The sequence below is a fragment of the Mercenaria mercenaria genome, chromosome 3 (genome assembly GCF_021730395.1).
Source record: "Mercenaria mercenaria strain notata chromosome 3, MADL_Memer_1, whole genome shotgun sequence".
Classification (NCBI taxonomy): domain Eukaryota; kingdom Metazoa; phylum Mollusca; class Bivalvia; order Venerida; family Veneridae; genus Mercenaria; species Mercenaria mercenaria.
In genome coordinates, this window is record NC_069363.1 from 76,997,708 (window position 1) to 77,022,246 (window position 24,539).

The 24,539-nt window shown below is 36.1% G+C and overlaps 1 protein-coding gene across 1 annotated transcript; it reads left to right on the forward strand.

Annotated features, from left to right (window-relative positions):
- Positions 1–18,710: 18,710 nt before the first annotated feature.
- Positions 18,711–20,956, forward strand: LOC123523418 (thiol S-methyltransferase METTL7B-like). The gene is made up of 2 exons (XM_045301100.2): positions 18,711–19,271; positions 20,524–20,956. Exons 1-2 carry the CDS (start codon positions 18,726–18,728, stop codon positions 20,758–20,760), a joined length of 783 nt encoding a protein of 260 aa, XP_045157035.2. The 5' UTR covers positions 18,711–18,725; the 3' UTR covers positions 20,761–20,956.
- The last annotated feature ends 3,583 nt before the right edge of the window (positions 20,957–24,539 follow it).

Sequence of the window (24,539 nt, forward strand, 5' to 3'; positions counted from 1 at the left end):
GCGACCAGCTGGATCAGGATCCATGCTGTTCGCTAACGGTTTCTCTAATTTAAATAGGCTTTGAAAGCGAACAGCATAGATCCTGAGCAGACTGGTCTGGATCCATGCTGGTCGCAAAGCCACTTTGTTGGTTTTCTCATGGCGTGGCTCAAATGTTGTTTTTCCACGTGTGGATGTAAAAGTTTGTTTTCAAATTACATTATGTGCATGACTTTGTCTCATTGTTCTTACACCATTCCATACCGATTAAATCTTGATCATTTATATGAAATTTTCAACATGAAATATCTTTTCAAAAATGAACTAAGCAATAAATTTTCCTTTGCTGTGAAAAAATGAGGAAAAAGAATGGACAAAGGCAAACCTTAATTTGGAGTTTTTTCTTTTATTTTTGTGTGCTTTTTATTTGGAATTTTTGTCCTCTAGGAGGAGAATATTACAAGATTACTAGGCAAAAAAAAAAATAGACAAAATATTAACTTAAGGCTAGGATGAGAAAAAGATAATATGCCACGATACATGTACGATTAATTGACAAACAAACTGGAATGGAGGACACGAGTCATACGACTCATGACATCCGCTTTCAGAACTAGGTTCTTATCGCACGCACATAGTGCCTCAAATAGAATCATCTTTCTTATTCTCGGGTTGAACTGTTTTGTGGGTATTATAATTTGTTCCGCTAAAACTGTCGTAGGAAATGAACCGGAAATGGAATAGTAGAAAATTACATTTTGTTGAAACTTTGCCATAGTAACGATTGTTGTGGTCACCAGATTTGCCACATATTGACAGGCAGGCGGGAAAAAACGAATTTTGTTGAACATTTCTCGTCAACAGTTTACCTATTGTTTCCTCATCAACCAAATTGACGAGAAAATCGTGTTGCAGACGATATTTTTAGTCAAAATGAGCTGTAAAAATAATAAAATTGATCCGCTTTTGAAAATGTAGAATATAATGTTTTGTCTTCTTTCAACATTCGATTAACTTTTAACTGTCTGTCTTATTATTTTAAACTAATTTATTGCCAATATAAACATTCTGAACATGCAAAATATGCTAGATTGAGTAATTCTACTCAAGACTGATTTCTTTGTTTTGTTTGAATAGCACTGCGAAAAAATACTTTTCGAACGTATATATAGCATTCTAGAACACATCATGGGTGTCAAATTTATTTTTGTTTTTATGTAAGATTGAAGCGTGTGACTGCAATATTTTTAAGAGTATTTGATGCATTTACTTACCGGAAGTAGTCAAAGAGCAGTTAAGCTCTGTATCTACGGATTGCGGGGTCGTGATTTCGTGATCTCCGGGCGGGGTGTATGTTCTCTGTGGCGATTTCATAACAGACATTGTGTTTGAAAGTTCTGATTCATTTGGGGAAGTTGGCAGTTACCTGTGGAGAACGGGCTTGTACTGATACAGAATCCAGGGTCACTGGTTAGGATAACTGTCCGCCGTTACAAAACTGAAATACTGTTGAAAAACGGCGTAACCCAAAACAAAACAAAAAACAACAAATGTATTTGTTTGATTCTGAAAATGACTCAAACAATTCAATATTAATGAATGTACTACACAAAAAGAAGCGAATCTTCATACTAGTTTTAGACAGGTGCATTTCAATACGTTGCAGATAGCTGAATATTGCAAAAATCTTTGTCGCCATCTAAACAAAGTGTTATTCAATACCGCAAGAACAGAATGAACGTTTTACACAAACTCATTTTAGAATTCATTTATAAGACCACAGCGTTTTAGTGATAGGTTTTTCACGTGAACTCGAAGTATACAATGTACATAACACATTCATTAAAACCTCAAATTGTCACAGTGTACTTTCATTTTCTGCCATCGAATAACAATCTTTTTCTAGAATGCACAGTTCGCTTCATATTTGAAAATCACTTACAAAACATGCATACAATCATTTATGATACACGATAAATATGTTGACAAACTGGCCGCTACTGGGATATTTCGCGTGCTTTTCAGAGATACAACAGTTGTAAAAATAACAAGACATTCTGAAGTCCCTTACTTCTGGTATTAAGATGAACTCTAAAATGTATGGGAATTTCATTCAATCTTTTTTATAGAAAAAATTGTTCTTTCTCTAGAAATAGTTTTGATGGCTTTTAAATGAATTTGAGCCTATAATAAATTATTGTAAGCTGCTAGTATTATTAATGTTGAATCCTGGTGTTAATAATTTTGGATTCTGGTGCTAATAATTTTGGATCCTGGTGTTAATAATGTTGGATTCTGGTGTTAATAATGTTGGATCATGATGTTAATAATGTTGGCCCCTGTGTTAATAATATTGGATCCTGGTGTTAATAATTTTGGATCCTAGCGTTAATAATGTTGGACTCTGTGTTAATTATGTTGGATCCTGGTGTTAATAATGTTGGATCCTGGTGTTAATAATGTTGGATTCTGGTGTTAATAATTTTGGATCCTGGTGTTAATAATGTTGGACCCTGTGTTAATAATGTTGGATCCTGGTGTTAATAATGTTGGATCCTGGTGTTAATAATGTTGGATTCTGGTGTTAATAATTTTGGATCCTGGTGTTAATAATGTTGGACCCCGTGTTAATAATGTTGGATCCTGGTGTTAATAATGTTGGATCCTGGTGTTAATAATGTTGGATCCTGGTGTTAATAATGTTGGACCCTGTGTTAATAATGTTGGATCCTGGTGTTAATAATGTTGGACCCTGTGTTAATAATGTTGGATCTTGGTGTTAATAATGTTGGACCCTGTGTTAATAATGTTGGATCCTGGTGTTAATAATGTTGGATCCTAAGTTAATAATGTTGGATCCTGGTGTTAATAATGTTGGATCCTGGTGATAATAATGTTGGATTCTGGTGTTAATAATTTTGGATCCTGGTGTTAATAATGTTGGACCCTGTGTTAATTATGTTGGATCCTGGTGTTAATAATGTTCGATCCTGGTGTTAATAATGTTGGATTCTGGTGTTAATAATTTTGGATCCTGGTGTTAATAATGTTGGACCCCGTGTTAATAATGTTGGATCCTGGTGTTAATAATTTTGGATCCTGGTGTTAATAATGTTGGATCCTGGTGTTAATAATGTTGGATCCTGGTAATAATAATGTTGAATTCCGGTGTTGATAATGTTGGATGCTGGTGTTAATAAAATTAGATTCCGCTATTGATAAAAATGGGTTCTGAAGCTTTTTGTTTTCCTACACTTGTCTTGTTAGAATCAGTTGTTTCGGGGGATAAAAAATTTGTTATGTTACAAAAATAGCCTCCACATCTATATTGGACACATGAAAGAAAGTAAGAAATAGCAAAAATATTTAAAAAAAATATTAAATCAGGTCAGAAAAGAATGTTTAACCAACTCGATCAACATTTTATGCTAGCTGTTACTTTCGTTCAGACAAAATGCATGTTTCCAGTCTAGTTCTGCAGACAATGTCAGGAGTCATATTGCATGTTGCATATGCTAGTGATTATTTTAGCACAATCTTCCGTCATTAGGACGTATCATTATAGTGAATCTGTATCTTACCTTAGCGTTAAACAACCAACAGTCAATTATCCTGTCTGGTAACTTCGTTATGTCATTCTCGGTGCATTACAAATATTCCAAAACATGTCTTATATTAAACTATATTCTGGATACAATGTTTCTGAACACGTGTTTTAGCATTCCTTCTTGGGTTAAGTCAAACTGAATATTAATAATATTCCTACGTTCCGAGCGTTCAATAAGATGGCATAATTCGTTTGATGTACGGTAAACTTGAAGAGTTTCTTTTTTGTTTGATTTTGGGTCTAACTCCGTTTTCCAACAGTATTTCAGTTATGTAACGGCGGCCAGTTAACCTAACCAGTGTTCCTTGATTCTGTACCAGTACAAACCTGTTCTTCGCAAGTAACTGCCAACTTCCCCACATGTATGAATCAGAGATAGAGGAAGAATGATTTCAGACACAATGTATTTAGCAAGTCGTCACGGAGAACATACGCCTCGCCCGGGGATCGAAATCACGACCCCGCGATCCGTAGACTGCGCTCTCTCTATCTAGCTAAGCAGGAGCGTTGCGGAAAGAGGCGCTCTACTTATGGTACATCGTCAATTTGTAAAATATATCATATGTACCGAAAAGAGAAATCATGCTATTACGAAAGTTAAAAATCTAGAAAAAAATGCTTTGGTAGCATAAAACATAACTTACCAAAATGATAGCAGAGTCGGTTTGATTGGGTATGTTCATGAGAGATAACAAAATGAGCAAAACCCCTCACGTCCACTAAAGGCACAAAAACTAATACAAGTGCAAGATTGTAGCCACGGAAATTGTCTCCGCCTTAATATCAAATATATTGGGTACTTTGATTCAGTTAGACCAGTAGGCAGCGAAAACCGGTCTGTCGGAAAGACGAGCAGGATAATTGCTCTGCAAAATGTATACATTTGTACGACGAACAAGAAGTAAAGAAGGACGACATAAGAACGGTCCTGCTTCGGTTTTGTCTTGTTATTTGGAATCATGGATTCCATTTAGTTTTACTATATTAGAATTCCGCTTAAGCCGGTGCTTATGGCAAGCCAATTGTCCAATTATGACGTGAACTCTAGTTCACGGTCGAAAAACTAGGATTAACGATCGATAAACCAGGTTTTTCGAGCGTAAAACCAGGTTTTTCGAATACTAACCTATATTTTCGAGCGAAAACTTAGGATAACGCCGTGAACCATAGTTCACGCTCGTAAATGTAGGTTCACGATTGTAAACCCAAGTTCACGGTCGTAAACATAGGTTCACGTTCGTAAACTATGGTTTACGAGCGTGAACCGGGGTTTACAAGCGTAAACATAGGATAACGATCGTAAACATAGGATAACGACCGAAACTCATATTTTTTATTAGTTCAATCGAGAAACCTAGTTTATCAAACGTAAACCATGGTTTACGGTCGATATATTAGGATTATAGAATCAACAATGAATTTCGGGCGTGAACATGGGTTTACGGCCATGAATCTATGTTTAAGGACGTGAACCTATGTTTACGACCGTGAACCATGGTTTACGGACGTGAACCTATATTTTCGGTGAACTTGGGTATACGAGCGTGAACTTAGGTTTACGTTCGATAAACCAGGTTTTGTGAAACGTAAAACCAGGGTTTTCAAATACTAACCTATTTTTTCGGGCGAAAACATAGAATAACGTCGTAAACTATAGTTCACGCTCGTAAACGTAGGTTCACGTTCGTAAACCCAAGTTTACGGTCGTAAACATAGAATAACGACCGAAATTCATAGTTCAATCGAGAAACCTAGTTTATCGGACGTAAACCAGGGTTTACGATTGATATACTAGGATTATCAAATCAACTATCAATTTCGGCCGTAAACCTATGTTAACGAGCGTGAACATAGGTTTACGAGCGTGAACCTAGGTTTACGGCCGTGACCGTAAACCATAGTTTACGAAAATGAACCTATATTTACGTGCGTGAACGTAGGTTTAGGGGCGTGAACCTATGTTTACGAGCGTGAAACTAGATTTCTCGAACAAAACTATGATTTTCGGTCGTAAACCCAGGTTCACGTTCGTAAACTATGGTTCACGCTCGTGAACCCAGGTTCACGCCCGTAAACCTAGGTTCACGCTCGTAAACTGAGGATAACGACCGAAAATTATTGTTCAATCGAGAAACCTAGTTTATCGAACGTAAATATGGGTACAAGAACGTTAACTATGGTTTACGACCGTTATCCTGTGTTTTCGCTCGTAAATATAGGTTAATATTTGATAATCCTAGTTTTTCGACCAAGAACGTAATTATTGGATAATTGGCTTGCCGTGAACCATAGTTTACGGACGTGAACCTATGTTTACAAGCGAAAACCTATGTTTTCGACCGTGAACTTGGGTTTACGAGCGTGAACCATAGTTTACGAACGTGAACCCAGGTTTACGTTCGATAAACTAGGTTTTTCGATTGAACTATGAATTTCGGTCGTTATCCTATGTTCACAAGCGTGAACCTATATTTACGCCCCATGTGATTCTGGGACAGTCTGTGTATGAAAAGAATTGGAACTACTGCCTTACCCTTGCATGATCGTAAGAGGCGACTAACAGGGTCTTAACACTTGGTATTGCAGTAACACTGTGATTCCAGCAGGTATGCAAATTTTGATTCCATACCTCGTTTTTATTTCGATGTAAATGAGATGTGGAACCAAAATTTGTAGTCCTGTTAGGCGCCATATAACCTATACTGTGTTGGTGCGCCATAAAAACCCAAATAATAAATAATAATAATTGGTTCGAATACTGAAAACAGTTTGAACACTTACGCCAATCATCTCAGATAGGGTGCACACCATGAGAAGTTGGTCTTAATCCAAGCCGTAAAAAAATGGACGTTAACGTCGATTCATGGATTTTTGTTGTTGTTGTTTTAAGTCGACCTCCTCTGTCTTTTAGCAATTCTGGGTCATTTGCGAATCGTTTGTACCACTTGAAGATCAAGACACAGTTGATCGAACATAGTTATGGCGTCTGTTTCATTAGTTTATAAATTTCAGTTGGTGTTTGCCAAAGTCTCTACATAACTAAGCAAATGTCTGATTATCTTGCGTTATCAACAGCAAAACTCACTAAGTTCAAGCGTTGTTTAGTTCTGCCTCCCACGTCCGAATGACACCATACTTTCAATGTATGTCGCCTTGACATGCTGTTGCACTTTTGCATATTTTCAGGTAAACAAGTGGACTGTCGGTGCGAATACAAATCATGACTGCACCGGTTTTGCGTAGCTATGGTAATTAAAACGTTTAGCGCTTCGCATGTAAACAAAAATGTTACAAAAAAAGTGTTACAAAAAGTGTATGACTGAATTACACAAAGATTGCAAATTACAGTCATACATTTCACATTGCACAACACACAAAAGGCAGCTTTTGAATGCAAATATCTACGTTATTTTTTGATAGCCTTCGTTTTACATTGCTTGGTTGTGTTCTATGCTTCCAAAGGATCTTATAGATTTGAGCCGTGCCAAGAGAAAACCAACATAGTGGCTTTGCGACCAGCATGGAGCCAGACCAGCCTGCGCATCCGCGCAGTCTGGTCAGGATCCTTGCTGTTCGCTAACAGTTTCTCTAATTCCAATAGGCTTTGAAAGCGAACGGTTTCTCTAATTGCTATAGGCTTTGAAGGTGAACAGCATGGATCCTGACCAGACTGCGCGGATGCGCAGGCTGGTCTGGATCCATGCTGGTCGCAAACCCACTATGTTGGTTTTCTCATGGCGAGACTCATATATTTCCGCATGATACTGGTAACAGGGCTTGTAGACCGAGCTCCTTGTTTGTTTGCGTCCTATCATTCCAAAATCTTATTATTGATTTTAATAAACGCTGAATTCGTTCTTTGCACCTCTGATAGAATCATCTAACAATAATGTGGTTGAATGTTCCATTCCTCGATTCAGTAAATAACAAAATCTGTAAAAAGATCCTTTGGAAGCAAAGAATGCAACCAAGAACAATAATAGCAGACTCGGTTTGATTGAGTTAACTGTGTTGTATTGTTTTCGTTATGAATTTATAGTTTGTTCCGCTAAAACACTCGAAGGAAATGGACCGGAAATTGAATTGCAGAAGATAACGCTGTTGTTGTTGTTTTTGTTTTTGTTTTTTGTTGGTTTTTTTTTTTTTGGTTTTCCTTTTGTTTTGTTTTTTGCTGTTGTGATTGTTTTTTTGTTTTTTTTTTGTAATTCGTTTCCATAGTAACTTGTGGTCAGCCAGCAGACTAGCCGCACATTGACAAGCAGACGGAAAATATCGCAGTTTTTTGAATAATTCCCGTCAAAAGTTTTCCTTTTTAGTGCTCATCGGCAAAATTGATTAGATATTCATTTTGCAAGCTTTAGTTTTAGTTTGAGTGTTGAAAATATATGAGCCGCGCCATGGGAAAACCAACATACTGGCTTTGCGACCAGCATGGATCCAGACCAGCCTGCGCATCCGCGCAGTTTGGTCAGGATCCGTGCTATTCGCTAACAGTTTCTCCAATTCCAATAGGCTTTAAAAGCGAACAGCATGGATCCTGACCAGACTGCGCGGATGCTGTTTCATCATTTTAAAGTTATGTATTGTCAATAACACTTACGGAACATGCAAAATCCAAATATCATATAAGTTTGCATAAACCTAATTTTATCAGCTTTGTTTGAATAACATTTAGAGAAATTTACTTTTTATACTACACTAATAAAAACTTCTACCCCACCCCACCCCACCCCCGCCCTGCCCCCTTCCCACTACCCACCTTCCCTTGTGGATTTAAAAATATCTTTTATAATGCTAATAAAACATTATGAAATACCTCGGAATTTAAGAAATATGTTGTTAAGAACAAAACTTATAAGCGGAAATTTATCATTTCATTCATTGACAGATTTCATAAATGTTATATAACTCATTCGTTTTTATATTTTAGGCATTTATGAGTATTTTTGTGAGTTTTTAAAAAATGGATTGAAGTCGTAGAAACATAAAATGATATCATTGCACTCATCAAGTTTGTTGAAATGTTGTTAACAATATAATATTCTAAATCTATTTCAAGTAATATAAGAATTACCAAAACTACCGATGGGACATTATATATATATATATATATCTAAATCTATTTCAAGTAATATAAGAATTACCAAAACTACCGATGGGACATTATATTTTTGTTGTTGTTGGGTTTAACGTCGCACCGACACAACTGTAGGTCATATGGCGACTTTCCAGCTTTGATGGTGGAGGAAGACCCAAGACGCCCCTCCGTGAATTATTTCTTCATGGGCGGGCAACTGGGAAGAACCACCGACCTTCCGTATTTTTGCACAATTTTCCCCTCTGCGTAAGGGCGAAATAACGAAAGTAAAAAAGTGCGATCCTGTTTTTCGTATGTAATCCTTATTAATTGACGGGACAAAGAGGGGAACAGCAATGGTCCTTGTGACAGAACACCGTACTTTTCATTTTGGGATGTTGCGGGAATAAATTTTCAAAGTAAATTTTCAAACGTTTTAATTCGTTTCCGCAATGAAATAAAATTGACGAAACAAATATTATTAGGTTACTTAACATTGTTCTGTGCAATACGGAGATATATTTGGACGAGTATCCAGTTGAGGAAACCATATTGGACGAGCCGCTAGGCGAGTCCAATATGGTTTTCCCGGCTGGGTACGAGTCCAAATATATCTCATATAGCACATTTCAATGTTGAATAACCTTTTTATTCAATATCTATTTTATTTTAGTTTAAATTAAATTAAAATGATTCTTTGAATATTGTATTTCTGACTACTCGTACCCAGCGGCTCGTCCAATATGGTTATCTTAGCTGGGTACTCGTCCAAATATATCTCCGTATTGTACAGAACAATGTTAAATAACCTAATAATATGTAATATAAATCAATAAGTAGCTAAATACGCAGATTTAGATATCAGCCTGTTTTTGGCGGATGCATGTTGAATTATGTTGTTGTTTTCCCCAATCCGTGCCCTGTATGAATCAACTATTTGAAAGGATTGATTATATAACTCCTTATTTATATCGCCGGTCCATAATTTATGTTGTTGGCCTATCTTCATTTCAACACTAAATTTTGCTGTAAGTGAATATCGTAAATCCGTAATAAGAAAATAAGTGACAGGAAAAACGTGTCTAAGTTTGTCTCTGACAACTACCTGTTAATTTCATTCAGACACAGTGCAGCTTCCGCAGACAGTAGCAGGAGTTGTCTTCTTCGTTACATATGCTAGTAATTATTTTAGCATTAGAACGTATCATTGCTTTGTATCTTTAGTTGACCTTAGCATTAAACTACCGTTAATCAATTATTCTGTCTGGCAACTTCATCTCCTGGCATTACAAATATTCCAAAACATGTCATGATTTTTTTCTATTATTTCCTATGAACAATGTGATTAAACGACAGCACCGGTTTCTTGTTCAGTGTTGCAAATCAGGCTTTCCTGTGGCAACAATTTTTTAACATTTCAGGCTTTTATCTTTTTTATGCTTAAAGATATATTATGTCCAAGTTTCATGTTTGAAAAATGAACAATTACTAAATAATATCTATGTATACATAGAGAATGGGCATGTCAGAGTGTATAAACAGCACTGTATTTGAGGTTTAAAATCTTGTAGAAGCATGACTATGTAAAGCCACCGCCACTGAAAATCTTAAAGGACTTTTTGTTCTCCTTTTTGTCGTTGATGTTTGACAAACGGCTGTTATTAGACATCATTCATTTGTGATTGCGACCATACGTACACAGTTTATAACTATTCAAATTCCGCAAAATTGTATTTATTTGATAAAGGCTTTATATCTACATGTTTAAGATGATAAGATATTTCAACGAAAGACATGGTACATCTTTAAACCTAAAAAGAATAACTTGACACATAGAAGAGATACCGGTATACGACCATTTGTATTCATAATACATTTCCTTTTCTTCTATTTATAGACTTGTACTCTAAGAGGGAAATATGTATGAAATTATTTTAAACCATTTGATCAAAGACTCGCTTATTTCGCTGAAAATAAGTGATGGATGAAAATGCCTCAAATGAAAGAAGCAAATCAAACTTTAAAAATATTCAATTTTAGCAAGTCAATTTATCATTTGAATAATATTTATATCACCTACGTAGAAGTTTTATTCCTGCTATTTCGGACATTGTTTTAATATTTCTTAAGGTTAGTTAGATTTAGTATGGAAACAATAGTTGCGGACTTATTTTAAAATTCCACACTTGCATTATCTTTACTTAATGCGGAATAGATTGCTAGTATATGTTTATCCTCTAATCTACCTAATGTGAAAGAATGTTAAACACTATAACTCAACAAATGACAATAAAAAGGCAACATTTCTTTTATCGTATCAATTAATCCAACACGCAAGCACCGTGCAAAATATTGGTTATTGCAAGACAATCACCTAAGGCACGTGTTTCGTTTCTAAATTAACCTCTTGCGGTAATTAAGGTGATTATAAAAGAGAGTGTCTGATCTTACGGAAATGCTTTGAACAGGTAAGTTATTCCAGGAATCTCATGAAAAAAACGTGGGAAAATCTGTAAGTATCGTCTGCTACAATAATATCAAAACAAGTGTTTAGTTTGTGTAAATAGTTCATCAATGCTATATAATTGTTCTTCTCTTAGTGAAATCAAAGCAAACCGAATCCCTATAAGTTTAAATTTTTATCTGCGATTTTATTCCGTTGTGTGTGTGTGTGCGTGTGCGTGTGCGTGTGCGTGTGCGTTATTTTTCTGTAATATGAATGGCATGAATTATACGAATATTTTCATCAGTTTATACAAACAAACCTTTAAAACAAACAACAACAAAATACACATTTCCGTATCTGAAGTGTACAATTTTAAATCCAGAAATGTCATAAACAATAACATTTTAGAAACTGAACAGTGTTTCAATTAAAAAGTAAAAAGAAATCAGTTTGCAATTCTAATCGCAAGATGTAAATTATTTTGCAGTTTGCGATTCAAATTGCAAAGCGTAAAAAGGAACAAAACTGCGAATTGCAAACTGCAAACTGCAGACCTTTACTTACATATCATTCTGTTATCGTTACCAGTGCAGAACTTTGATAAAATATACTGAACAAAACAGATAGCCCGCCATTAGTTCTTTTGCCAGTAATTCAAAAATCACTGAACGTACAATTTTGAAATTTAGTCTACCCTTAGAACAATATGCTGTTGATAAGCTTTCACAATTTCAAAAAAAAAAATCAAATAATGCTATCATATAAATTCGCTCATTTTACGATTTCAACCCGTCTTTGAAAAGTCACAAAAGTACACTAAAACATCAAGAATTTACAAACTAGCGAAAAACGTTATAAGAGAAGAAAATGACAACTCGACGCTTGAAATCAACGCAAGGATATCCCAGACGACCAGCATTTACTTATTTTACGATATAACAGTATAAAGCCCACCACAGGACCATCTCTCTTTCAGTTTAATGTCTTCCGTGCTTTTATATTTTTATACACGCACGGGATGTTCTTCGGCCTTGTCATTGGTAGAGATGAAACGTATCATATTGTAACTTGGTACATGCATTTTCCACAAACACTATGTCTTTTGCAATGTGACATTGAACGAGCGGGCAGCAGTACACTAAATATACTGTCAAAAGTGGCAGCAACCGCTGTTGTAGTAGTGGCAGTATATCTGAAGTAAAAGCCCCTGGGAAGCGGTATGCAGAGCTAGCTTTATGCAGTCTAACAACGCATAACGCTTGATTCGAACATGCACATGGACCATCATGTTAATTCTGTGACTCGAACATGCTACGGCCAAATACGACACGTTGGTCATATTCGACCATATTTGACAACTGAAGACACAAAAACCCTGATAAACTCGCTTGTGACCTCACGATTAGATTACTGCAATGCTCTTTTGTACGGCGTGCCAAAATCAACAACGAGCAAACTGCAAAATGTCCAAAACACAGCTGCACGTCTTATTACGAAAACAACCCGTTTTGAACATATAACACCAATCCTTAAAGATCTTCATTGGCTTCAAATACAAGATAGAATCAAATACAAAATTCTCATTCAAACATTCAAGGCCTTGCATGGACAGTCGCCGGTGTATATGAGAGACTTACTGGAGGTGTACGTGCCAACTAGAAATCTGAGGTCAGCAAATGCAGCAACCAACCCTTGTGCCACAAAAAGTCGACTGGTTACCTACGGGGATAGAAGTTCAGGGTTGCCGCCGCAAAACTAGGGAACTCTCTCCCTGACAATCTCAGAAAAGATTCATCACTTAATTCATTCAAAAGAGCTCTCAAAACACACCTTTTCAAAATTTTCTACAACACATAGATACCAACTGTGACTGTTTCTACTCATAATAAATATACCATTGTTATTTTTGTAATGCAGAACTACAGCAAGTCATTCGTCGCTGACGAAGGTCTCTTAACTGTACAATTCATCATGTAATTAACTAAATTGACAATCCATCTTTTATTTCATCAGGTTATGACGTTCTATGTGTGTGTTTTTCGCAAGACTTGAGTTTCACTTGAAATGTGTGGTATTTCTATCTAAAACAGTACATAATGGCACCATTTACCGGGAGGTTGAACCGCTATATGCAGCCCGTCTGGGCGTACCAGATGTTTAAAGCACTGGTATTGGCAATAGGGGTAAAACGACCTCGGGGATGGGGGTGTGGTCATGGCTGTTTGTTACAATAAGGCTGTAAATATTATCATTGTTCATTTATGATATTGTTGTAATAACTATTATTTTTTATTATTATGTACAACGCCATTGAAAATATCATTTATAAAAAAGGCGTTTAATCAAATTGTTCAGTTTCAGTTTTGTGATTGCATGTCATGTTTTGTTATTTTCCTACATATCTGCGATGTGTCACATGTTTAATTGTAAAGTGCGTTTGAACGTATATTACATATTATGAAAAGGGCGCTCAACAAATCTGGTATAATAATAATAATAACTAGGCTTCATACTTTTTCAAAATCAGAGAATTGGTTTACATATTACTAAGTGATTTCGTCTTGGATAGACTGAACGGAGCCAAGCAACAAACTTCTGTTCAAATGATTTGAATCAGGTGACACTGTGTTTCTGGCATTGTCACGCGCATATGGAAGATCAGAAAACAAGTGTGACCGTTTTGCTGTCTATTATGTCGACACATGCGTCAAATTTCCAACTCAAATAATGTCCATGGATAAAAAAGAACTCCTCCGATGCCCATCTCTTTCAAAAATGATATTAGTACCGAGGCAACGCTGTCGCGCCAATACAGATTTTGTCGTGCCAATAACCACATAAGGCACGCCGTTGCCGTACAATAAGTCTTTATGTATTATAAAGCGTAACAGCTGCGGCAATTTGTGGGTACCTTTCAACAGATGACTTGTTTAAAAAAAAAATTAAAAAAGAAAATTACTCATTTCTATATCTAATTTGTCTTTTTTCTTATATCCAATCGATCTCCCCTAACCAACCTCTCGGGTGAGAAATTCAGACTCCCATCCGACGATAGGTGTTTATTCCTATATTCTGCAATTTGTTGTACTGAATCGCAATTTGATATGTTGATAACTTGGAATAGAGAAAAGTTGAAAGTCAGTTTGCAATTCGAATAGGAAAATGCAAACTTCTTTTCAGTTTGAGATTCAACTTACAAAGCACAAGAGACTAAAGAGTTCAATTTTAAATCCTGAAATTTCCTAAACAATGATATCTTTCTAAGAAACTGAACAGTGCTTCAAAATATAAAAAGAAATCAAGTTGCAATTCGAATCGCAAAATGCAAACTATTTTGCAGTTTGCGATTCAAATTACAAAGCGCAAAAATAACTGAATTGAGAATTGCAAACTGCAGACCTACTTACATATCATTCTGTTGCCGTTACAAGTGCAGAACTTTAATAAAATATATTGAACAAAATAGGTAGCCCATCATTAGCTCTGTTGCCAGAAATTTAAAAAAGATTGAACGTACAATTTTGAAATTTAGTATACGTTTAGAACAATATGTTGTTGATAAGTTTTAACAGTTTCAAGAAACATCAAAATATACTATATGTATCGTAAACATTCGCTCATTCCCCCTTTGAAAAGTCACACACTAAAACATCTAGAATTTACAAACTAGCGAAAAACGTTATGACACCCGTCGCTTCAAATCAACGCTAGGATGGTCCCAGAAGACCAACACTTACTTACTTTATGATACAACAGTAAATAACCACAGCCGCTTGGGGTCAGGACCCCCCCACACCCCACTTTCCTTCATCCATGCCTAAGTTTAGCGAATATTTTTTTAGCATTTAACATGTACTGAGCATATGTGACGATCATAAAACGCATTTTGTAACATTTCAGCGTGTTTTAAAAAATGCATTTTTACCATCATTCAATTCTCATAAAATAAGAAGATTTCCAACAGTGAAACTGACACTGGGAACACTTGCTTGTCGCTTGAACCCCCGCTTTGTACTGTGCGTATCATAAACCGGGTACAAAAATTAATACGCTTACGACTATAATATACCGGATTATCACTTCCTATGATGAAAATCCAAGTTTGGTACCCTCGTACGCTATGCCCAGTGCAAAGCAGGGATCAATTTGCAGGGAAGTTGGCCATACAAGTAAGATCGATCGATTTACGATAATTATTGATTTCTCGTCGGAACCCGAACGTCAGTTGTCAGGACAAGTGTAATTTGACAGAATGGTTACAGAATCGTCGATTGATACCAGGGATTCATAGGTAGGTGCTAGTCAAAAAAAGAATAATCGACTCTTGTTTTCTAGTGTCGGTTGTCGGTGTAAGATTTGATTACGCAGGCTGGTGATGGTTGATAGTCCATACTGTTGGTTTCCTCGTGGAACTTCTTATGTAAATTCTTATCTATCGTTGTTTTGCTTCTGGTCTAAAGCTATAATTCCTATACAGTGAAACCATCTATTTCGCCTACATTATATATTATGTTTTTGCCAACATGATTATTTCGTGAGACACAAAAAAGACACATATATATTTTTCTCCGAAAACAGTAACCTTAAGCCGTAAAATAATATTATCTTGGTTTTCATTTTAGGCTGATCACTACCAAATAGAATGTAAGCTATAGAATGTAAGCTTCCGCTGGTCTAGTCACAAGTAGTCCAACTATAAGTAGTACTAATCTTTTTTCCTTTCCTAGTGCATTTTCTCAACGACAGCTTGTTTACTTTTACCCTACAGTGTTTCAGTATGTATCACTTTGCATTCTGTCGAAATCGCATTCTATGTAAAAATGGCGGCGTAAGAATCTAATGTTTTGAAAAGAGAAATTGAAAGAAGCGAAAAGGAGTAAATTTAGCAGGTTGTATTTAACAAACTGTAGTTTTCTTATATAAAAGTTAACACCCCCTTTTCTTTTTGTTTTTCTAAAGTAGCGATATAGTTCTTCTTTATGGGAATATAAGTCTCTGATATTCTGATATGCTAGAAAATGTCGAAAACCCGTTTTAAAGTGAGTGAATTTTATATAGAATAAATAACAGCCGGATTTAGTAGTGTTCAGCCTTTTACAGTAATATTTGATCGTGCCTTTGAATTTATTTTTAAGTAGTTGCCCAATGATTTAGACACGTTTATCAGCTAACATCTACATGACCAATTGTAAGAGCTGTACGTTTGCAAAGATTCGGCGATTATTTTAAAGCTCAGATCAGGTAATTGGGCGATAGGGGTAGGTGTCCTGCAAATATATCGACTCTGGGTTTCACAACAATATGATGCATTTTCTCGATGCAAATGATTTAGCTGTATAAGTGCTAGGCCCATAACCTTTTAGCTCAGCATGAGTTAATAATGTTAAAATTTCCACATGTGACTTAATGTATATGTAGTTCACATGTATTGCATGTACGAGCAAACGCAGGTAAAGACAAAATAATTGCCCTAGAAAAATACCTGCCAGATGAGACGAGATGGTCCTGAATTTCTAAGTGGTTTTGTTTTATTGTATTAAATATTCAAATCAATTCAAATGCATGATCACATTTTACTGTAAACAGAAAACAAGTTATGGGGCAATGGGACTGTTGCCTATATGTATATAGGCAAAATATTTTCATAAGGGCAGAATTTCCTTAAACTTTGTGTACTGACTGAGAATCAAATTTAAAACGGAAATATGTATTAAAACTTATAGGTATCCAGGCTTGATCTTGAATTATCTGCCCTTGAAAATCAGAAAATACTCAAAATCCAATTTTCAATGGCAGATAATTTAAGATCAAGGCAAGAGGACTGTGTATTTTAAATTTTATTTCTGTTTCAGACTTCATTTGCAGTCAGTATACAAAGTTTAAAGAAATTCGGTCCATGGGAAAGACTAGGACTTTGCGGAATCATCTTGTCATGTTCATAGTTAAGGACAACAGTCTCTGTATTGACATGGGGCATAAATTTGTTTACAGAAGGTATTTCTTCTTTAATCATTTTTACTGACAGAGAATCAAATCAAAAACAGAAATATGAAATAAAACAAACCATAGGAACCCAGCCTTGGTCATGAATTATCTTCTCTTGAAAGTCGGAAAATACTGAAAAAATCTATTTTCAAGGGCAGACAATTCAAGATTAAGCCTGGGTACCTATGATTTTTGACACATATTTCTGTTTTAAACTTGTTTCTCAGTCAGTACACAAAATTTAAAGAAATTCTGCCCGTAGGAATTTTTTTTGCCATATATACATATAGGCAACTGTGGCATTTCCCCTTAATTAAATGCATGACTTATGTTAATAATAAACAAATCTTTAATATTTCACTGTTAATGGCTAGTGCATGATATTTTGGCGTAGGCTTAGAGAAAGAGCAGAAATTCTTAAAGGCGGTCCAATTTGGTATTTTCAGTTTTTGCTATAGGTTTAAGAGCAAAAAAAAAATATAATGAATACACATCTTTATAATGGACTTTATATTCTTGTCTTCATTCCTCATAATTTGATGAACACTATAATTTCAGCTTGGTGGGACTACAAAGGGTCTGTTAAACTTGCGCACACAAAATTAAAAGATAGAATACCCTTTTCGGTCCTTGAGCAAAAAAAGTCAATTAAGAACCAACTTTGAAACCAGGTGAATTAGAATAAATAATTCAGTAACAAATACTTCGTGTTAACTTGACTAGTTGCGCATGTCCGATTTGATCATATTGCAGGAGAAATTTTATGACAGTGGTTCAGAAAAGGGTCCGAGTTGTGTAATAGTCCGAATTGATTCTCTTGATACTAGGGCTTTTTTTTGCTGCATGGGACTTTTGAAAAATGACTGAGCTGAATTACCAGCTTTGGGACTCGGAATTACGAGAAAAGGGCATGCTGAGCTACACATTCTCGGTTAATACAAAATACGTTGTATTCAAAGTAGACTGGGTATGAAATAACAACTTATGTAAGGTGATGACGGATGAGCATGGTATAAGCACTCAGTCCCCTGTTTACCATACATCGAAGTGCTATCAATGTTATGTAGTGTATATACTGTCGCACAAAGCAGCAGCGGCAACCTATGAAGCAAAACAAAGATGATCGAGTCTAGTAATTTGAAGGTAAAAGTACCAGACATTGACTTAGTTTTTGCACTTTAAAAAGAAGGTCAAATGTCTAATAAGACAGGCGCAGCCACCCATACAGAGCTCCGCACATGTACACATTAATACAAACAAATGCAATAACAGTAATAACGTAGAAAAAAGAAACAGACAAAGTCCGTATGAAACACTAAATATAACTTGCTTCAAGGGGTGGGTGAACACCGAATTGAATCGACTTTGCCGAATCTGTAATCACTTAATAGACAGGTGATCCGTTGTGCATTGTACTATGAAACTATGAACGTCCATGCCCATTAGACCAATCTGTACTGATATATTTACAGAGGCTAGAATCTTTTATGACTGATCATGCCACTGTACTAATGGGTTTTGTGAAAATGCATAAATCTATGTTCTAATTATATTACAATATGCACAAACATACTGATGACTAAAAAGCTCCTTAGTACATACCAATATATACCAAAATTATTTAGAAACTGATGCAGATTCGAGTACGCTTGTATTTTGAAAGAAAAATGGTAATGGAAGATGTTGAAAGTGTACATTATCTCTACGAAGCTGGAATTTTCTTCGCCATTTTAGGTATTGTCTGGTATTTAAGACGTCCATTGAGTTTTCACGTTTTGCAAAGAATATATGCATGGAACATTAACAGGAGTAAATCATATTCGAATGTAATATGGGAAGAGAATGTTCGTGTTTTCCAGTTACTGAATGAATATAAACAAACAATCAACAAGAATTTGACAATACTTGACGTTGGATCAGGACCAGCTGAATATATGGCTTTCTTTCCTGACAAAACTAAGTTAGTTTGTCTGGATCCAAATTTACATTTTGCCGGATACATCAAAGAAAACATGAAGAAATATGAAAACGTTGTAGAAACGGATATTGTTCAAGGCTATGCCGAGAACATGCCTTTTGAAAGCGAACGATTCGATGCAGCATTCTTATCACTTGTTTTGTGTGTTGTAGAAGATGTAAGGAAGTCGCTGGAGGAAGTAATGAGGGTTTTAAAACCGGTAAATAGACCATTTTCTTTACCAAACCATTTACATATGATAGACCTCATTCCGTTAGGGCCATCGCCTTTGAATGTGTTGATCTGAAACGCGATACTCGATAGTACGATGATATAAACGCGAAATCACGAAACTACGATAACGTAAACGCGACAACACGATGATGATAACGCGATACCACGATAATGAAAACGCGATGATACGATAGCACGATGATGATAATGCGATATACTATCGCGTTTTCACCATCGTACTGTCGCGTTATCACCATCGTATTATCGTGATATCGCGTTTTCGTTATCGTAGTATCGTACTATCGCGTTATCACCATCGTACTGTCGCGTTATCATCATCGTACTGTCGCGTTATCACCATCGTACTGTCGCGTTATCACCATCGTACTATCGCATTCCGGTGCCCATGCGCATAGAAACATTCCCCCTCCATGTGACAAAATGTCTGATTCAGAGTCAGATTACGAAGGTAAACATTAGGCTAATTCTGACTCATAAATTAGTACAATGGTGCGATAATGATAACGCGACAGTACGATGGTGATAACGCGATAGTACGATTTTGATAACGCGACAGTACGATGATGATAACGCGACAATACGATGGTGATAACGCGACTGTACGATGATGATAACGCGATAGTACGATACTACGATAACGACAACGCGATATCACGATATTACGATGGTGATAACGCGACAGTACGATGGTGAAAACGTGATAGTATATCGCATTATCATCATCGTACTATCGTATTATCGCGTTTTCGTTATCGTAGTATCGCGTTATCATCATCGTGTTGTCGCGTTTTCGTTATCGTAGTTTCGTGATTTCGCGTTTTCATCATCGTACTATCGAGTATCGCGTTTCAGATCAACACATACAAAGGCGATGGCCCTAACGGAATTCCGTACCAATGTTGTGTAATAAGGTTTATAGAGATAACGTGTCTTATGAAGAAAGCATTTTATTTTCAAAATAGTATACATTCTGTAAACAACTCAAAACTTAGCCCTACACTTTGTATTGCTTCAAAGAAATAGTGTTAATAAAATCATATCTATATCAAACTGTGTAAGAATAAAATGGAACGACTACCTTTCACTGTAGACATATACATAATTAACTAAAACACATTTTGAATGACAAATGCAAAATGTACAAATTCAGAAGTTAAATTGTAAAGTGCATATGCCCGAGATATGTCACGTAAGCATTTAATGATAATATTTTTCAGGGAGGAAAGTTGGTTTTTCTGCAACATGTAACCTTTGAAGACAAGCGGCTGTTGGCATATGTTTTACAGCGTGCTTGGGTTCCTTTCGCCCGGATGTTTTACGGCTGCCACGCCACTCGAGATACAGTGAAATCAATAAGAAACGCAGGATTTTCTGATATACATATGCAATATATATACCCAAAAGCAACTGCATATTCCTTGAGAAAATGTGTTATTGGGGTAGCCACAAAATGATACGCTGTTCTGGTAAATTTCAATCAAAATATGCGAGTGTAGGCCTATTATTGTCAATAAAATGCAATAAAATCTACGACAGGATTTTTATGTCGAACTCTACAGGTAAAGTATACGTCATTATTGTTTAGATTGAATGTAACCCTTTAGAAAGAAGGCATTTTTGAAACCCGAAATAAACGCGACATGGTCCCTATATTGTTAAACATTTATTTTTCTGATAAACAGTGGCGTCACGCGCAAGAACCCCCTCCCCCTCCCCCTCCACACATACACCTTCACACCTCATCCGGGTTTGTTGTGTGTGTGTGTGTGTGTGTTTGTTTGTTGTTTTTTTTTTTTTTTGGGGGGGGGGGTCATGAAGTTGTGGCAAAATTTACATCTCTCAAGGAAAACAGTCATGTGTCCTAGTCTTCTAAGAAAAATATCACACACAAACCTAATCTTATACGTAATCTCTGATATAATTTTCGTATTTTTTTGTGTTTACATGTATAACTAAAGCTATATTCATTAAAGCAAAATTTAATGCATCAGCATAATCATTAATGTATTCATTTACATTCTCAAACACATAGTGTGCATGTCTTTATTTATATATTTCACTTTAAGCACTCATTCCGTAAAAAACTTTGGATTGTTTAAATCGTTTGTTGAAACGCACAACATGATGCTTCTGATAAACTTGACTTAATTCTGTAAGAAGAAAATTGCTCGGGCGATATCCTTACTTAGATCTTAAGAAAGGCATAATTTTGATTTTTCGAAAATGGCCCGGGTTCTACATATAAGAAAAGGGCTTAAAGTTATCGGAAAGGCCAACCTGTTAACGTTTCTAAATAAATTCCTTTTCATCTAACGTGAAGCATGCAGTTGTTTGCTCTTGTTCCACGAGCACCTCGGTATTTGTGCTGCTATTCTGCCGAGCCAGGGCGGATTTTTGACATGTAAATGGTATGATAGGAAAGAAAGTACACATGGCTACCATTTAGTGCATTACTAATGCGTATAGATGTAGGAGCAGGTCCGCTAGCAGTAGAAGGGTCGGTTTGTGTGTAAACAAATGGGCGGCATCTTGGAAGACCTAATTACTATTTATAGAACCTCATTTGCATATAAGAAATAAAGTCAGTACGCATGCGAGGCGGACATTTCTAATTCTATTTTAGAATGACATCAAATGTTTATTTTAAGAATGACATCAAAGGTAGATTTTAGAATGATATATTTATAGAAAATGTCTCCTTTAAGTATACGGAGCTGACGCGTATACCGTATCTAGGGCGTGGTCGGTCGCAAAAATTGAGGGTCAGGTGTTCAGTCCTAGATGGGGAGATAACATGAAAATAAAAATAAGATATTACAGGGACATTAAATAAAACTGTATATAAATTATATTTAATTAACAATAGCTAATCATATAGATTTAACCATGACCTAAATGAATAAGTATATTTTATGATAAAACGAACTATACTGGTAAACAAAAAAAAAAGTAACAATAGTTTAAAACAAAATATTTATAACATATTTAAGAAAGAACACATTTAGCATTACGTTAGGTAAACACGTGTTTAAAAGAAGCAAAGTAAACTGAAAAGTCTTTTGTTGACGATGTATCCTGCACCTTGTTTTGTGACAAAATGACTCCGCTGATATGTGTACTAGTCCTGAATGTGCATGCTCAACTCTATATGTAGAAAACATCACGCGTGCATCAGTCGTGATAGTTTATTTTTTAATTCCACCATTCGTCTGTACCACACTATATTCAGCAAAAAAAAAGTATTTCTTCTATTCAAATTGAATGGTCCTTTATACTGAACTATAGATCAAAAGAGTTTTGTCTATTCAAAATTACTGACTATAATATACGGGCGCCGCTCTGTCTAGGCACACAATACCTAGCGGGACTATTCTGGAAAATAGATGAAAAGAATCCTTTGTTCCATTGAAATTCACTGGTCCTTTTGTATCGTGACCAAGAGCTGAACATTTTCGGACAATCGATGAAAGGAATCCTTTGTCCCAATGAAATAGAATGGTCCTTTTGTATCGTGACCGAAAGCTGAACATGTTCAAACAAAGGATGAAAGGAAGATTTTTGTTCTATTCAAATTGAATATTCCTTTATATTTAACAATAGATGAAAAGATTCTTTGTCTATTCAAAACTGTTGACCATAATGTACGGGTGCCGCTCTGTTTAGGCACACAAAACTTAGCAGCACTATTTCGGACTATAAGTGAAAATAATCTTTTGTCCCATTGAAATTCAATGGGTCTTTTGTATCATGACCGAAAGCTGAACTTTTTCGAACATTAGATGAAAAGAATAATTTGTCCTATTGAAATTTAATGGTCCTTTGTATCATGACCAAGAGTTAAACTTTTTCGGACAATAGATGAAAAGAATCCTTTGTCCCATTGAAATTGAAAGGCATTTTGTATCGTGACCGAGAGCTGACCTGTTTGGTTATTTTTAACCAAGCAATGAAATTGCTGTTTTTGTGAGCCTCGTTTTGAACGCGATGCTCCATAGAGAGTATATAAGAAAGCGCAGCGCCGCTCTACGTCATTCTAATTTTAGAATTTTAAACAAGCAACATGGAAAATATCGCAGCAACGTTTGAGATGTGGTGAATACTTTCACCGTTGCAGATGAACTGATGAATTTTGCGACTACGTGGGGATGCAGGATTCCCTAGAGGTGCGATTACGTTTGTTCCAGTTAGGAAACTGCCAGTACGGAGATCCGTTATACATAAAAAAACGTGGACATTAACGAGGATGATATAGAAATGGCTTTGGAATACGTAAGAGTGCGATAGGAGGTCGAAGAATCCATTAAGGTTTTAATGTTTGACGAAGAAATGGAAGAAACGGAAAGCTGCTTCTATTCAAGATGGAGAATGGAACCCTCAATTGCAATGGATACAGACAGGGTGTGGAGAAGTGCCCCAGCCAGGTCTGTCTAATAGGCCCGACCTCCAATGCGGTGGTAAGTTAAAATGGATGAGCAGTATAAAGAACAAACTTTGTTAAATGTTTGACAATGTGTTGGAGGAAGCCCGGGATGATTTGGCGGCAAACGATTTAGGGTGTGTTGTTATACATCACGAAGGACTTCATGACCCATTTTTGTTCCCCTCCAGCCCTGGACCAGTTAAACGCAGACACAGTAATGAGAACTATAGAGACAAGTACTAAACAGCAATAAAGATCTTTGTATTGATGAAAGTTTTGACATAGGTTCTATAGATTTACCAAAAGGAAGTGGGGACCAAGGCGAAGAATAATTAAGCTAACAGGGAAAAAGCAATTCGTTTTGAAACAATCTATAATAACCATAGAACATAACGACTTGTAAGATTTGTATGGCCAGGGCAAGATGTACGCAAGGTGAATGGAAAGAAATCACAGAGGAAAGAGGAAAGAAGAGTAATCTACAACTCATACTAGAAAATAAAAGTTCTAGAAAGTTATTACAAGAACCTCGCCAGAACGAATCTAAAGCAACAACAACAATTAGCTATCGCCATTAGTCAGTTCCATTAGTCAGCTGACAGGAGTTCCTTTAGACAGATCTGCGAGTTTAAAAGATATTACGGCGTTTGGAGAAGTCCTGGGAGTACGCGTGATAGCGGTTTGCGCTATGCTGGGCAACAAATTCATTACAAGTCCCAGTTATGACGAGCACCCATGTATCTGCATATACTTAGTGGACGACAATCACTTTTACGCCATCATCAGTATAACGCGCTTCTTCAGCGTCAAGTA

Bases quoted from the DNA above. Each gene is read 5' to 3' on its own strand.
- LOC123523418 (XM_045301100.2), top strand. From the start codon at position 18,726: ATGCAGATTCGAGTACGCTTGTATTTTGAAAGAAAAATGGTAATGGAA. The intron at 19,272-20,523 runs GTAAATAGACCA...AATATTTTTCAG, and splicing joins TAATGAGGGTTTTAAAACCG to GGAGGAAAGTTGGTTTTTCT.